Source organism: Eptatretus burgeri, chromosome 2 (assembly GCF_056783735.1).
Source record: "Eptatretus burgeri isolate ZD-2024b chromosome 2, Ebu_testis_v1, whole genome shotgun sequence".
NCBI classification, from domain to species: domain Eukaryota; kingdom Metazoa; phylum Chordata; class Myxini; order Myxiniformes; family Myxinidae; genus Eptatretus; species Eptatretus burgeri.
This window is the reverse complement of record NC_140962.1, coordinates 151913007-151928915: the sequence shown is the minus strand read 5'-3', so window position 1 is coordinate 151928915 and position 15909 is coordinate 151913007. Positions and strand designations below refer to the sequence as shown.

The following is a 15909-nucleotide window of genomic DNA, read 5'->3' as shown; positions in this document are numbered from 1 at the left end:
ATCGCACTCATTGTCGTGGCAAAAAAAAGTTTTAAAAAAGTGATTAAAATTCGTAAAGTGACACAAAAGTTACGCAGAGGAGCCGAGATGTTTATGATGAGCCGAGATCATCCGTTTTCGATTCGTTTCGTATGTTTCTTGAGCAGATTATAACAAAAATGTCTGGGAAAAGGTCTGAAAGCGAGAGCGTTGGAACTGAAGCGAAAGTGTCGAGGAGGAGTATAACTTTGGATGTGAAAATGTGTGTGTTACGGAGGGTAGCGGCGGGCAAGCATCAGGTGGATGTGGGTCTTTCATTATGCTTGGCTAAGTCCACTATTGGAACCATTCTCAAGAATGCAGACAAGATAAAAGCTACTACCCAGTCCACCACTTCCATAACTGCAACAACGTGAACTCAATCAAGGAGCAGTTTGTTGGAAAAGATGGAGAGCAGGTTTGGCATTTGGGTGGAAGTCCAAAATCAGCGCCATATGCTTTGAAGCCAGCTGATAATCATCATGGAGAAGTGTTGTGTGGCATAGTCAGCCCACATGAAGGATCTTTCGCTCAACCGTTTTTAATGGCGTCTCCTGCTGCCCTCCTCGAAGGCCCGCCGACGTCACTCTCGATTCTACCTCATCAGTTCAGGTTCATCATGCATTCATTAATATTGTTGTGGGCCGGGGGTCTGTGGCGAGAACGACCACTAGGTGGTGAAAGTTTGCGTGGTCTCCAACCAAACCCCCGGGAATTGAAGGCCGTCGCTCGGATAACTCCGCGAGCCGGCGGGTCGTTTAACCGACCGTGATCGCCAATATTTCAACCGCGTAGCGTAGGGTCTATTTTTCTATAACCAATTTACCTAATTAACTACGTGATTTCGACTCCTGGGGAAACCACGCCCTCGGCATATCTTGCTCGAACCGGGTCACTCCACCGACTGCGGTAGAGTTCCAACTACCGACTACCAATTCCGGTTCGGGTGCAGCCGAGCGGAAACTGCCAAAGCCGTGCCGGCTGGAATGAACGGATTATCGGGGATAAAACCCCGCCTAAACTCAGATCCGAACCATGCTGGACCAATGCAAGAAGGGACGGAAACGGACTGGGAACATTTCTAACAAGTTTTATTTAGTGTAAATGAAGACACAAAGCAAGACTTAACACGAATATGCAAGAAGTATTTACAATGATCCAAACACACTTATTCAGTTCTACTTAAAGACGGGCCCACATGCAGACACACACACACACAAATGAAAAGAAACCCAGAGTTCTTTATTTGACCCTCGCAGCTGAGGAGAAAGACAAGCTGGGGGTCAGAGTTCGGTTGGGTACCTGGCCGTCAAAGAAAGGGGGTACTCCATGCTGCGGCATCTGACAATGGTCGCTGGTTTGGTCCCCAGTCGCACGTATTGGACTCGAGATTCGTGACGGAGCTCGGGTAGTGAGTAGTGGGGTCCACGGAGGGGGGGTCGGCGTCGCTCTTTCCTTCCTTGTGGAGGGCCAGCAGAGACACGTTCGCCCCCTCAACAACATTCGTAACAGCAAAAACCCCTTTCGTGATGGCAACAACCCTCCAAAAAGACCCACCAAAAACTCTGCAAGACCCCAAAAAGACCCCCGCCTCAGAGAGTGCTCGGGAACTTATGGACTTCCCTCAGCGGGGAGGGGCCTTGATGAACACACCTCGCTGTCCGCCTTTGATTGGACAGGGTCCCACGGCATACCTTTCCGGGGCGGGGCCTTGGCCCCTGCCCGGAAACCCCAGCCACTCTTCCACGTGGGTTCATACTTGACAAGTAGGAGTATCAACGCTGCAACGGCCCCTGCCGGGAAACCCCAGCCACTCTTCCATGCGGGTTAATACTTGACGAGTCGCAGTATCAACGCTGCAACGGCCCCTGCCGGGAAACCCCAGCCACTCTTCCATGCGGGTTAATACTTGACGAGTAACAGTATCAATGTTGCAAAGGCCGTCGTGAAAGAGTGACAACGTTCGTGGGAGCAGAGAAACCGGAACCGCGAGATCTTGCCTTGCCACGTCAGGGTGCGAGAAGGCAGCTGGTTGGTGGTGGATGGTCATGGGCCGAGGGGTCATGCAGATGGGATGGTTGTTAGATGGCTTGTTGGAGGGTTCGCTGGATGTAAAGATTTAATAACCCAACTAAAAAGAAATCGCAATGCACCCCTTTAATTCTCCCACGAGACAAAAGGAAAGGGACCTGTCTCACATGTACTTAACGGAATAACTGACTCTTGGGACATCTGTATGTTGAATGCAAATGGTTTCCAGATCCGTAACAATATTCATGTAACTCCCAATACCACAAGAAGGCGAGGAGTATCTTTGCTCACTTGCGGGAACAAGGAAGCGAGGGATCGTCAATGGAGACCATTTCGGCCAGTCGAGGTTGGTTTCTGTGTCGGAGTGGCGACCCGTCCAGGATTGTACTCAATAGCCAAGGAGTGCTGAGGCAGCACCAATGCCCTGCACAGAGTATGGTCCCAATGGATGGATGGATGGAGGTTGGTTTGGTAGGTTCAATTGTCGCAACAACCATCACACATCCACATCCACCTCACCAGGCAGCTCGTGAATTTTCCGACAAGCTCAAAGCGATCAATGAGCATGACAACCAACCTCCTCAGCTTGTTCTCAATGTGGACCAGACTGGGCTCTTTTGGAAGCGCATGCTCTCCAGCACATTCATTTCCTGTTGAGAGTTGTATGTGTCAGGATTCAAGGCCGCCAAGGATCGCCTGGCGTTGCTGTTGGGAGGTAATGCGCCGGAAGATTTTAAGCTGAAACCTCTGCTCGTGTACCATTCAGAAAATCCACGAGTGATGAATGGGTTTTCAAAGGAAAAGCTGCCTGTCATCTGGAAGTCCGACAACAAGACCTGGGTGACAATGAACACTTTTCAACAGTGGCATTTTTCAAGTTTTTGCCCTGCTGTGAAGCGTTACGACAAGGCAAACAATCTTAAATCTAAAGCAGTGTTGCTCGTGGACAATAATCCAGGCCACTCAGACAACCTTGAAAGCCTCCAGACTTCACTACCTGTCCAGGTGGTGTTCCTTCCTCCCAACACGACTTCATTTTTGCAACCAACGGACCAGGGGGTTAAAGCAAATTTTAGGGCATACTACCTGTGATGGACCTTCAGGAACCTTGTCGAGGCAAAAGATGGTCCCAATGAGCAGTCAACTAGGGACTTCTGGAGGTCGTTAAACATTATGAAGGCCATTGAAAACATTGGCATGGCCTCGGAGGAGGTCACCAACACCTGCATGAATGCTGTGTGGAAGAAGTTATGGTCGGGCACATGCAACAGCTTTGTGGGATGTGAGGTGGTATAGCAATCCATCACCAGCGACATCATCTGGCTCGCCAACCGACTTGAAATGGACGAAGTCCACCGTCGATGACGTAGATGAGCTACTGCAATCACATGGGAATAGTTGAGCAAGCTAGAAACTTCTGGAGCTGCCTCCCTGCTCAGAATGAAAGCAAACGTTTGTTTTTCTTCTTTTTTTTTTTTCTTCCAAAAAGTGGGACACCACTGACAAACAACGGGCCACCACCGACGAACACAACGCCTCCCTCCAGGAACACAATGATCGACTCGGACGATGCTTGTTTGGCATGGCCAAACACATCATGTTCAAATGAAACATTTCTCCGATAGTCTTGTGTGAGCCGCTCAGCCGTGTCCAAGTGGTTCCCCATTCCGTCAATCACACACTGCTCAGTTTAGAACCACAAATGTCATTTTAGAGGCACCTCCGATTTCCCCTCCTCAGCGCGAGGTTCTGGTTTCTCCCCTCACACCAATTACGCCCACGAGCCTCCAGGTAAGGAAAAGGCGAGGACCTCTCAGGTGTGAACAGCGCGCTGTTTCATCCGGCACCGACGTCACGTATGCCTTTGCTCATTGCTTCTCAACTGGTTGGTCTGTCTGGGGTCTTTTCCTCCACGTGGAAATTTATTTGGACATTAGTAGCTAAGAAAAGACAAAGTCCTCCAACAATAGGAATGTAGAAAATGTGAGTGGTTTTATTTATTTATTTGTCATCGGCACGTGTTCTTGATGGACAATGGACGAGATGAGAGCTCGGGGAGACCACGGGCCTGTCCCGGCATTGATTGGGATCCAGGGTTTATCGGAGGAGTCTCTCCGAGCCGCGGTTACGGGTCTCGGGATCGAGATCCTCGGAGCTCTCTGTGCTCAGGCCGAGCCCCCGACCGTGAGGGTTCGACTCTGTTCTTTGTCCGCACGAAGGTTCACCTACACCATGTACGTCAAGCTCTGTCGGTACATGGAGTCATGCCGTGCGGGGAGAGGATCGGAACGGGTCGTTGTGCCCGGGTATGGAAAGGACACCGAGTTGACCGGTGGACCTGGTGGAGTCGTCCGGATCAAGGTTGAAGACGAGCATTTATGTCTTGAAGGAGATCAAAGGAACACCGATAATGGTGAGTAGGGAACAAAAACCTTCTCACCCTTCTTGTTCGACCCCAACCGAGGGAGGCGCTGTTCTTCATAACGTCACCTGGAAATGGTACCCCAACCACCTCTGTGGATCTCAGGTGGACTGTGGTATGACGGTGTGTGTGACGTTGCTGGATGACCTTGAGCAGAGGTGTTTTTATTCATTTGTTAGCAAAGTCGAGGCTCGTGGAGGAGTTGGGACACACAAAGCACCAGCACATGAGAACAAAGGACCAGGATCGTGGTGGAGGGAACAACAGAAAAAAATGGGGGGAGGGGGTGAACACTTCTTGAAGAACAATACTAAAACACCAACAGCAGGTAAGTGGGACAAAGTAGAGCCACATGCGGTGGAATAAGGGACACGAGGAGGACACAATGGGTGAACAAGATGGATAACGCCACAAAGTCACAATCACAGACGTGGAAGTAAACTTAGAAACACGGAATGAGATGGGCTTTGGGAGGTTTAATGGGGATATAAAACATCATGGGTTGGGGTGTGCGATGACCTGAGATGGTGGGGAACACCTGTGTTAAATCCCTGAAAGGAAGAATGAGATTGAAGAGCCTGAGGGAGTCGGTGAAGCTTGTCTGCTCATGGGATATAGAGGGTGACACCGATGCAGCGCTTCCTGATAACCTATCAGGAATGATCCAACGTCGATGATCTGGGCATGTTATTCCAATGGTATGGCTGGATGACGGAGTACTCTGAGCCACGGTGGTTGAAGTGAGTGATGTTGTGATGTTTGCCCGATCTTTTGGTGTCTCACCGGGGTTTGATCAGACAAACACTGGACAAATCTGGCAAAATGTTCATATTCATTGAGTGTTTGGAGTTCGGTGGTCTGTTTTGGGATGCTAATCTTTCTCCATATACAAGAAAACAAAGTCTGGTAGGGGTCAGATCTGGGATGCCGTCACTTGACGATGACGTGTGTCAGTACGTGGTTCAAGTGCAACAGTATCATCTGAGGAGATTTCATCACGTAGATCTGTTTCAATGTTTTCGATTGATCCCACAAAATGAACATACGAATATGTCAAACTCGAAGGAGACTTGGAGGTTGGTCACTGGCACCTTATTTACTCCGCGAAGTGAAAAGTAGGGTGAAGCAATTGGTTCGTTTTATCTGTCTGTCTACAAATGACACTTTACGATCGAGGAACAACTTAATTTAAATTTAATGTCATATTTTGAACACGAATCAGAACATGAATTGGAAACTGTCGCAATCAATATGTGGCCATAAATGGAGTTCTTTCATCCCCTCTTCCTGTCCAGGCTGGAGTTCCTCAAGGTAGCGTTCTGGGCCCTGTTCTTTTTCTGGTTTTCATCAATGATCTCTCCGACTCTCTGGAAAATCCTCTTTATCTCTTTGCTGATGACTCCACATTCTGACATACCATCTGTCATCAGATCAGCAAGAAGCAGCTTCTTCGCTCTCTGCAGATCTGGATAAAATCACAAACTGGTTCAACACGTGGAACATGTCTTTCAATCAGGACAAATCTCACACTCTCACTATGTTTATCCAAAAGGACCGTCTGGAACCGCCCCCCCCCCACCCCCCGACATCTACTTTCTCCACAATCCTTTTGAAGTCCTTTCATTCAAATTTTTGGGTCCCACTATCTGCCATGATCTTTTCTGGGAAAGCCATATTTCCAAGCTGGCCTCCAAAGCCAGTCACCTCTTGAAGTCCTTCCTTGGCACACTTGAGCTCCTGACCACTTACAAAGCTCCTGACTGACCACAGTGGTCTTTCTGTCTTCTACAATCTCCTCTCTGGCCTCACCCACCATGTTCTGTCTGCGATATATTCCTCTCCCCCCCCCCCCCAATATTTCTGCAGGGCACTCAAGGTCCATCAGGCAAGCCCAGTAAAACTACCAATATCACGAATCACTGCTCACCTTCACTCTTTCATTCCTCTTTTTTCCCACTTTTGGAATAAACTCCCACACACTCTTCAATCTCACTCTTCCCTCCAGTTCTTCAAAATAGCTATTCACCACCATCTCTTGTCTTCCCCCATCCAAAACCATGATCTTTCCTACCCCCATTAATCCACCTCAAAACCATCTTTCATATTCTCTGCTTTCCTTCCTGAAAGTCCCTGAAAGTCCTGAAATCTTGTTTACTCCATGTATCCCCCCCCACCCCCCAATCCCTCTCCCTTCCACAGATCTCATGTGTCTATTCCCCACTATTTGTGCTTCTTTCTCCCATCCCTCTTGTCTCCTGCTCCCCTTGTTATATGTTCTGTGTGTTAGCTCTTACACAAGCCTTGACAATATATATATATATATATATATATATATATATATATATATATATATATATATATATATATATATATATATATATATGAAAAAAGCGAACCTGCAGATTAGTAGTACTTTGACTGATTTTGACCCAGTCACACATGCACAGAGAGGAGCGAGATATTTTTTCGCTAATCTGGAATTTAAATTCCAGATGAGGTATTGTTATCGTGCACCGTCCGTCCGTCTCCGAGTTCGACTTCTCCGGACAAACTGCTGAATCAATCCGGCTGAAATTTGGCAGCAACGTTCTTCTCCTGACTGGGAGTAGGAATTAAATGGCACAGTTCACTCCGGTCACGTTATTTTAAGTAGGTCAAAATGGCCGATTTAGTAAATTTCTTCACAAATCTTCTTATCCACACCCACCAGTCAGAATGCTACCAAATTTGGGTTACAACAGTAGGACAGGGCCATGATGTTAAATTGTGGAGGCCATCCTGATCACCTGATCGCAAGTGTCTCAAAATGGATGACTGTCAATTTTTGTGAAATTCACATAAATTCCTGCCAAAATCTTCTGCAGAACCACCAGTCAGAATGCTACCAAATTTGGGTTACAACAGTAGGACAGGGCCATGATGTTAAATTGCAGAGGCCATACTGATCACCTGATCAGAAGTGTCTCAAAATGGGTGATTGTCAATTTTGGGGAAATTCACGTAAATTCCTTCCAAAATCTTCTCCAGAACCACCAGTTAGAATGCTACCAAATTTGGGTTACAACAGTAGGACAGGGCCATGATATTAAATTGTGGAGGCCATACTTATCAACTGATCAGAAGTGTCTCAAAATGGATGACTGTCAATTTTTGAGAAATTCACGTAAATTCCTTCCAAAATCTTCTCCAGAACCACCAGTCAGAATGCTACCAAATTTGGGTTACAACAGTAGGACAGGGCCATGATATTAAATTGTGGAGGCCATACTTATCACCTGATCAGAAGTGTCTCAAAATGGATGACTGTCAATTTTTGGGAAATTCACGTAAATTCCTTCCAAAATCTTCTCCAGAACCACCAGTCAGAATGCTACCAAATTTGGGTTACAACAGTAGGACAGGGCCATGATGTTAAATTGCGGAGGCCATACTGAACACCTGATCGGAAGTGTCTCAAAATGGATGACTGTCAATTTTTGAGAAATTCACGTAAATTCCTTCCAAAATCTTCTCCAGAACCACCAGTCAGAATGCTACCAAATTTGGGTTACAACAGTAGGACAGGGCCATGATGTTAAATTGCGGAGGCCATGCTGATCACCTGATCAGAAGTGTCTCAAAATGGATGACTGTCAATTTTTGAGAAATTCATGTAAATTCCTTCCAAAATCTTCTCCAGAACCACCAGTCAGAATGCTACCAAATTTGGGTTACAACAGTAGGACAGGGCCATGATGATAAATTGCGGAGGCCATGCTGATCACCTGATCGGAAGTGTCTCAAAATGGATGACTGTCAATTTTTGGGAAATTCACATAAATTCCTTCCAAAATCTTCTCCAGAACCACCAGTCAGAATGCTACCAAATTTGGGTTACAACAGTAGGACAGGGCCATGATGTTAAATTGCGGAGGCCATACTGATCACCTGATCGGAAGTGTCTCAAAATGGATGACTGTCAATTTTTGGGAAATTCACGTAAATTCCTTCCAAAATCTTCTTCAGAACCACCAGTCAGAATGCTACCAAATTTGGGTTACAACAGTAGGACAGGGCCATGATATTAAATTGTGGAGGCCATACTTATCACCTGATCAGAAGTGTCTCAAAATGGATGACTGTCAATTTTTGAGAAATTCACGTAAATTCCTTCCAAAATCTTCTCCAGAACCACCAGTCAGAATGCTACCAAATTTGGGTTACAACAGTAGGACAGGGCCATGATGTTAAATTGCGGAGGCCATGCTGATCACCTGATCGGAAGTGTCTCAAAATGGATGACTGTCAATTTTTGGGAAATTCACGTAAATTCCTTCCAAAATCTTCTCCAGAACCACCAGTCAGAATGCTACCAAATTTGGGTTACAACAGTAGGACAGGGCCATGATGTTAAATTGCGGAGGCCATGCTGATCACCTGATCAGAAGTACCTCAAAATGGATGACTGTCAATTTTTGAGAAATTCATGTAAATTCCTTCCAAAATCTTCTCCAGAACCACCAGTCAGAATGCTACCAAATTTGGGTTACAACAGTAGGACAGGGCCATGATGATAAATTGCGGAGGCCATGCTGATCACCTGATCGGAAGTGTCTCAAAATGGATGACTGTCAATTTTTGGGAAATTCACATAAATTCCTTCCAAAATCTTCTCCAGAACCACCAGTCAGAATGCTACCAAATTTGGGTTACAACAGTAGGACAGGGCCATGATGTTAAATTGCGGAGGCCATACTGATCACCTGATCGGAAGTGTCTCAAAATGGATGACTGTCAATTTTTGGGAAATTCACGTAAATTCCTTCCAAAATCTTCTCCAGAACCACCAGTCAGAATGCTACCAAATTTGGGTTACAACAGTAGGACAGGGCCATGATATTAAATTGTGGAGGCCATACTTATCACCTGATCAGAAGTGTCTCAAAATGGATGACTGTCAATTTTTGAGAAATTCACGTAAATTCCTTCCAAAATCTTCTCCAGAACCACCAGTCAGAATGCTACCAAATTTGGGTTACAACAGTAGGACAGGGCCATGATGTTAAATTGCGGAGGCCATGCTGATCACCTGATCGGAAGTGTCTCAAAATGGATGACTGTCAATTTTTGGGAAATTCACGTAAATTCCTTCCAAAATCTTCTCCAGAACCACCAGTCAGAATGCTACCAAATTTGGGTTACAACAGTAGGACAGGGCCATGATGATAAATTGCGGAGGCCATGCTGATCACCTGATCGGAAGTGTCTCAAAATGGATGACTGTCAATTTTTGGGAAATTCACATAAATTCCTTCCAAAATCTTCTCCAGAACCACCAGTCAGAATGCTACCAAATTTGGGTTACAACAGTAGGACAGGGCCATGATATTAAATTGTGGAGGCCATACTTATCACCTGATCAGAAGTGTCTCAAAATGGATGACTGTCAATTTTTGAGAAATTCATGTAAATTCCTTCCAAAATCTTCTCCAGAACCACCAGTTAGAATGCTACCAAATTTGGGTTACAACAGTAGGACAGGGCCATGATATTAAATTGTGGAGGCCATACTTATCACCTGATCAGAAGTGTCTCAAAATGGATGACTGTCAATTTTTGGGAAATTCACGTAAATTCCTTCCAAAATCTTCTCCAGAACCACCAGTCAGAATGCTACCAAATTTGGGTTACAACAGTAGGACAGGGCCATGATGATAAATTGCGGAGGCCATGCTGATCACCTGATCGGAAGTGTCTCAAAATGGATGACTGTCAATTTTTGGGAAATTCACATAAATTCCTTCCAAAATCTTCTCCAGAACCACCAGTCAGAATGCTACCAAATTTGGGTTACAACAGTAGGACAGGGCCATGATATTAAATTGTGGAGGCCATACTTATCACCTGATCAGAAGTGTCTCAAAATGGATGACTGTCAATTTTTGAGAAATTCATGTAAATTCCTTCCAAAATCTTCTCCAGAACCACCAGTGAGAATGCTACCAAATTTGGGTTACAACAGTAGGACAGGGCCATGATGTTAAATTGCGGAGGCCATGCTGATCACCTGATCAATCAGAAGTGTCTCAAAATGGATGACTGTCAATTGTTGGGAAATTCACATAAATTCCTTCCAAAGTCTTCTTCTCCAGAACCACCAGTCAGAATGCTACCAAAATTTGGTAACAATATTAGGTGTGGGCCCAGATAAGATGCAGGTCCAGTGGTCCAATGTTTTTTTTTTCTTTTATACTGTCTGCCTGTCTTGCAGTCAAACAAAACTGAAAAATAATTGCAAACAGCAAACGTAGTTTTTCAGGACACAACCAACATGCACGGATAACTAAGTAATGTAATGTGTTAAATAAGTTGGTGTGAAAGACGTTGCATCAATGGCGGTAAACTTTCAAAAATAGTTTCTACCTTTAAAAAATGAATATTTTATTTGAGTTGAATTGTATACAAAATCGATATTGACAATATAAAACAAGTTTGTCTGTTGAGAGATTCCACGTAGATCCTCATTTGTCACATATTCCTGCCACCGTATCTTCAGTATAGGGTTTGTGGCTTTCATATCGAAGACATTGATCATCGATGTACGTGCCCAGGTCTCGGTTTGAATATCGGTTTGATCGATGCTCTGTAGTACTTCCACATAATCAAATTGTTCCTTTCCTCTACAGCAAACTAATATTGCCTTTGACTCGTACTTCTTGCCATAATATTAAACGTTGCTTCTGATAAATGGGGTATCAAGCTAATTGTCCGAAAGTCACGAGTCCATGGCTTTCTTTTGTTTCAAATGGTGTCGTTGTGTATTGTCCTGTAATGATTGACATTGTGATGAGAAATTGAGAAAAAAAAATCCACTTCACAAAAGTAAATGGTAACCTGCAACTTATTTATCTCATCTCATCTATCGAGATAATTTATCTCATCCAAATCCTGCACAGCTCATCATTTCATTTGGTAAACAAAAGCATTGCCTTCAAAGCCGCACATTGAGATTCTTTTTAAAAGCAGAGTTTCTGACATCTGACTTTCTTTTCTTTTTTTGCTAATCATCTTTGCAGGCAAATGGAGGAAAAACGCCACAAAGTTTTCTTGCACCTCATGTTCTCACACCTTCAACGCAAAGGCTGCATTGATGAGGCACAGGAAGAGGCACCGACCAGTTTTCAGTGACAAAACAAAGAAATGCTCTAATTATTCTTCTCGTACCTGTTACAAGAGCAAACTGGTGAACCACACTGAGACTAACACAACAGAGAGACCATGTACCTGCAGTGTGTGTGGTGAGGGAATGAAGAGGTTGAGGGATTTGAATGTTCACATGCTGATTCACACGGGGGAGCGCCCGTACTCTTGCAAGGTTTGTGGAAAGACGTTCTCCTCCCCTTCAGATTTGAGAAAGCATTTTCGTAGTGTCCACCCTGAGGAGTCATACACCTGCAGTACAATTTGCAGTATGTGTGGTCAGAGAATGGGAAACTTGTGTAAGTGGAAGATACACATGCGGATTCACACTGGAGAGCGTCCATATGCTTGCAAATTCTGTCCCAAGGCATACCCTTCTTCATACAACTTGAAAATTCACACCTTTACCCACACAGGAGAGCGTCCATACATTTGTGAGGTTTGTGGAAAAAAGTACTCCTATTCTTTTGGTTTGAAAAAGCATGCTCGTATCCACACGGTAAAGCTTCTGAAACCCGCAAATGGAGGTAACAACCATCGAGAAAAGTCCCACAAATGTTGTGTGTGTAATAGGGTATTTTCTCGTTCAGCAGGTTTGGCTCAACATATCAGAGTGCACACTAGAGAGAAGTTCTACAAGTGTTCTGTGTGCAGCAAGGCATTTGCTCATTCGGTGAATTTGGCAAAACATAATAAAATACACAACGGAGAGAAGCCCTTCCAGTGTTCCGTGTGCGGCAAGGTATTTGCTCGTTCAGTACATTTGTCTCAACATAAGAAAATACACACTGGAGAGAAAAACCAACAGGAGAAGCCCTACAACTGTTTTCTGTGCAGCAAGGCATTTGCATATTTTGGAAATTTTTCTAAACATTATAAAATACACCCGGGAGAGAAGCCCTCCCAGTGTTGTGTGTGCAGCAAGGTCGTTTTTGGTTTACCGCAGTTGATTGAACATAACAAAACACACAACGGAGACCAAACCGGACAGACTGGAGGGAAGATACGTTGCAACCAACTTAAGAGGCTCTACAAGTGTTCTGTGTGTTTCAAGACCTTTACTGATTCTACCACTTTCCATGAACATGAGATGATGCATGCGGTGAACAATTACCAACGGGAGAATTACCCTTATTCTGCCTTCAGTTAAGTGCCGGAGAAGCCCCCAAAGTGTTGTGCCTGCAACTGGGGGTTTTGCTCAATCATCAACTTTACGTGTCCATCAAAGACTTCATTAATGAGAGAATCCCAACAAATGTTCTGTGTGCAGCAAAACCATTGTTCAGTCATCAGCTTTATATTAGCATCAAAAGATTGATACATTCATAGGAGGTAGGCCAAAAAATGGATAAGTTAAATATCGACCAAACAACAGTGAAACAGAAGCTAAGAAAATGAAGTACCGTACAAACACTCCGGGGTATAAGAAGGCCACCAAATCCGTCACGAACCAATGTGGAAAACAATTGCCAAGGGATACCTACAAATCACTAGACTCAATCTGCAAGCATCTATCTCCCCAAGAAACAAAATCAAAATAAGAAACAAACTTGCAGTACCAGTATTCCAAACATAGTTGCAGAAAAGTAATAACAGGTGAGAATAAAAGATGCTTCGCATGAAATTGAAACATTAGCACAAACAGCCACAATGATTGCAAAGAAGAAAAGGAGAAGTATAACATGGAATGCCCACAAATGTACACTTACAATTGGGAGAATGACAGAAGAGCAGGAAGATTCAAAAAAAATCAGCTGGATGGATTGGAGTTCCTGAGGAGTGGTGAGCATCACTGGGATGGAGAATGAGTCATAATAAATTTAAAAAGACCAAGGATATCGAACTAAAGGCTTAAATAAGATGACATGATTGAGTCAGTCCAACAAGTGTAGGTTCTGCAACGTAGAAATAGGAAGCTCCAATCACCTTCTCTTGGGATATAAAAACAAATCAATCAAAATACCTGGACGCACAAAGGCACAACAACGTGCAGGGAGTAATCAACTGACTCATCTGCAAAAACGTTGATATCCCAGTATCAGAAAAAAACAAACAAACATGGAAGTATGATCTAAAAGCTATAGTTGAAAGCGAGGACAATGTGCTCACGTCTAATCTGTCCAGCCCATCAAGCGAGAATGTAGCATTGTGACCGGACATAGCACTCGGGTACAAAAAGGAACAGATGACATTGCTTGTCGGGGTATCAGTGTTGACCAAAATAACATGGAGGTTACAAAAATGATGAAGTGCCTGTTCCATCCTATCAAGCGTGAATATAGAAAACAAAGCATTGCGACCGCACATGTTTATGCATTTTATGTTTACGATTTTGATGTTTCGTTATTGTTTTAATAAATCCAGGCTTGATCTTTTGGACCACTGTTTTTCCTTGTGTTTTTTTTGGACTTGTTCATTCCCACTTGCCTTTGATAGCATACCACCTCAATGAGGCTTTGAACCCTATTGCCAAATGGAACATCCACAATCATGACGGGCATTATGACAATCCTGTTGTTTTCATTGTGTTGTGGAAAGCTGGTGCATTGTATTATCCCACTATGCCAAATGATGGTGTGAGGGGCAAAGATATCTTGGTGGTGTGAAAGGAAGTCATTCTCTAATCTGTGGCACGAGGCACAGGGGAGGGAGAGGACTTGGGGATCTGGCCTGGAAGGAAAATGTTGAGTGAGGTAGCCTTATATGGACATACATCTTTGTTCTGCATGAACTTACATGTGGTTTACTTAATATACGTGGAAATTATCTTTCATTTCATGATTCAAACCATCTTAGCAGAAATTATTTATGGAAAATTTTTATGTGTGTCCTCTAATTCATGGAAAATGCAGTTGGACACAATTCCCCCATGACCGCTGTTTATGCCAATCCGCTAAGATAAAACAACACACGTGCTTGGTGCGTAAAGGTGACATGAAATAAAGTGTCAAAATCTGAGTAAATGTTGGTTCGCTATTTAATATAGACCATTGAGACCTTTACACCCCTTAAGTCCGTTGACTCCATTTAGACATGAACACCATTTCGACCGTTTACACCTTTCAGACATGTTAGACAGCTTGGACTCTTAACCACTTTGAGCTTCAGACCTTTTTGTCCCCTTGACACCATTTATACCCTTTGTAGATTTTAAGACCCTTTAGACCCCAGCAGGAGGAGAATGTTGGTTCTGAGACCAACCGCTTGACCGACACTTGCTGTTGCTCCCTACTGCTCGCTCACGTTCGCTCCCTACCGAGCTTTTATCTCAGAACCAATGTTCTTCTACAACTGATGTGTGGTGATGAATGGTCATTACTGACATGATGATGATGATGATGATGATGATGATGATGATGATGATGATGATGACAAAGGTGGTCTTTCACAAATTGAAACCACAAATGTTTATACCACAATCATGTCCATCATATTCTTTCTCAACCCAATATAAATTTTGAATTGAATTTCACTAATTTCCCACTGGTATTTGCTTTTCAAAACCCTGTTGAAAGTTAAATCTTTGTGTTTGTCATTTTATGTACTTTGTGCATGTGTACATTTGCATGTTTTTGTGTATGTGTGTGTATATATATATATATATATATATATATATATATATATATATGTTTTGTTACGGATCTGGAAACCATAAGCATTCAACATACAGATGTCTCAAAAGTCAGTTATGTCGTTAAGTATGTGTGTAGTCAGATCCCTTTCCTTTTGTCTCGTGTGAGAATCAAAGGCGTGCGTTGCGATTTTTTTTTTGTAGTTAGGTTATTAAATTTTTACATCAAATAAACCCTCCAACAGCCATCTAACAACCATCCCATCTGCATGACCCCTTCGGCTCATCATGCTCCATCACCACCGCTGGCTGCTCGTACCTTGACCTGCCGAGAGGGGGTCTCGCGGTTCCAGTTCTCGGCTCGCACGAATGTTGTAACTCTTGTACGATGACCTTCGCGGCGCTGACACTGTTACTCGTCGAGAGCGAAGCCACGTGGAGAAGAAACTGGGGTCTCCTGGCAGGGGCCGAGGCCCCGCCCCAGAAAGGTGGGCCGGAACACCCTGTCCAATCAGAGGCGGACAGCAAGGTGCGTTTTCACCAAGGGCCCCTCCCTGTGGAGAGAGGCCAATAAATCTCCGAGACTCTCTGTAAAAAAGGGGTCCGGTCGAGTTTGTTTTCACGGTGGATGTAACGAGTCGAGTTTGCTTTCACGGTGGCTGTAAGCAGTCAGTTTGATTTCACGGTG

General features: G+C 44.2%; 2 protein-coding genes across 3 annotated transcripts in view; one reads left to right on the top strand and one right to left on the bottom strand.

Moving 5' to 3' along the window:
- LOC147033567 (uncharacterized) overlaps positions 1-15016 on the bottom strand; it is a 59187-nt gene extending 44171 nt beyond the window's left edge. The window contains exons 1-2 of one of the 2 annotated variants that reach the window (XR_015051605.1): positions 13760-15016; positions 13360-13442 (exon numbers count right to left, since the gene is read on the bottom strand). The gene's annotated coding sequence lies outside the window, so the exon portion shown is untranslated. Of the gene's footprint in view, positions 1-13359 lie in introns of both variants that reach the window. The other variant, XR_015051604.1, reaches the window with a different exon arrangement.
- LOC147033568 (uncharacterized) lies at positions 11505-12800 on the top strand (the record flags this gene model as incomplete). The annotated part of the gene is made up of 1 exon (XM_085851689.1): positions 11505-12800. A coding segment is annotated over one exon (1296 nt), but the record flags the coding sequence as incomplete, so codon positions are not given.
- Positions 15017-15909: the final 893 nt, after the last annotated feature.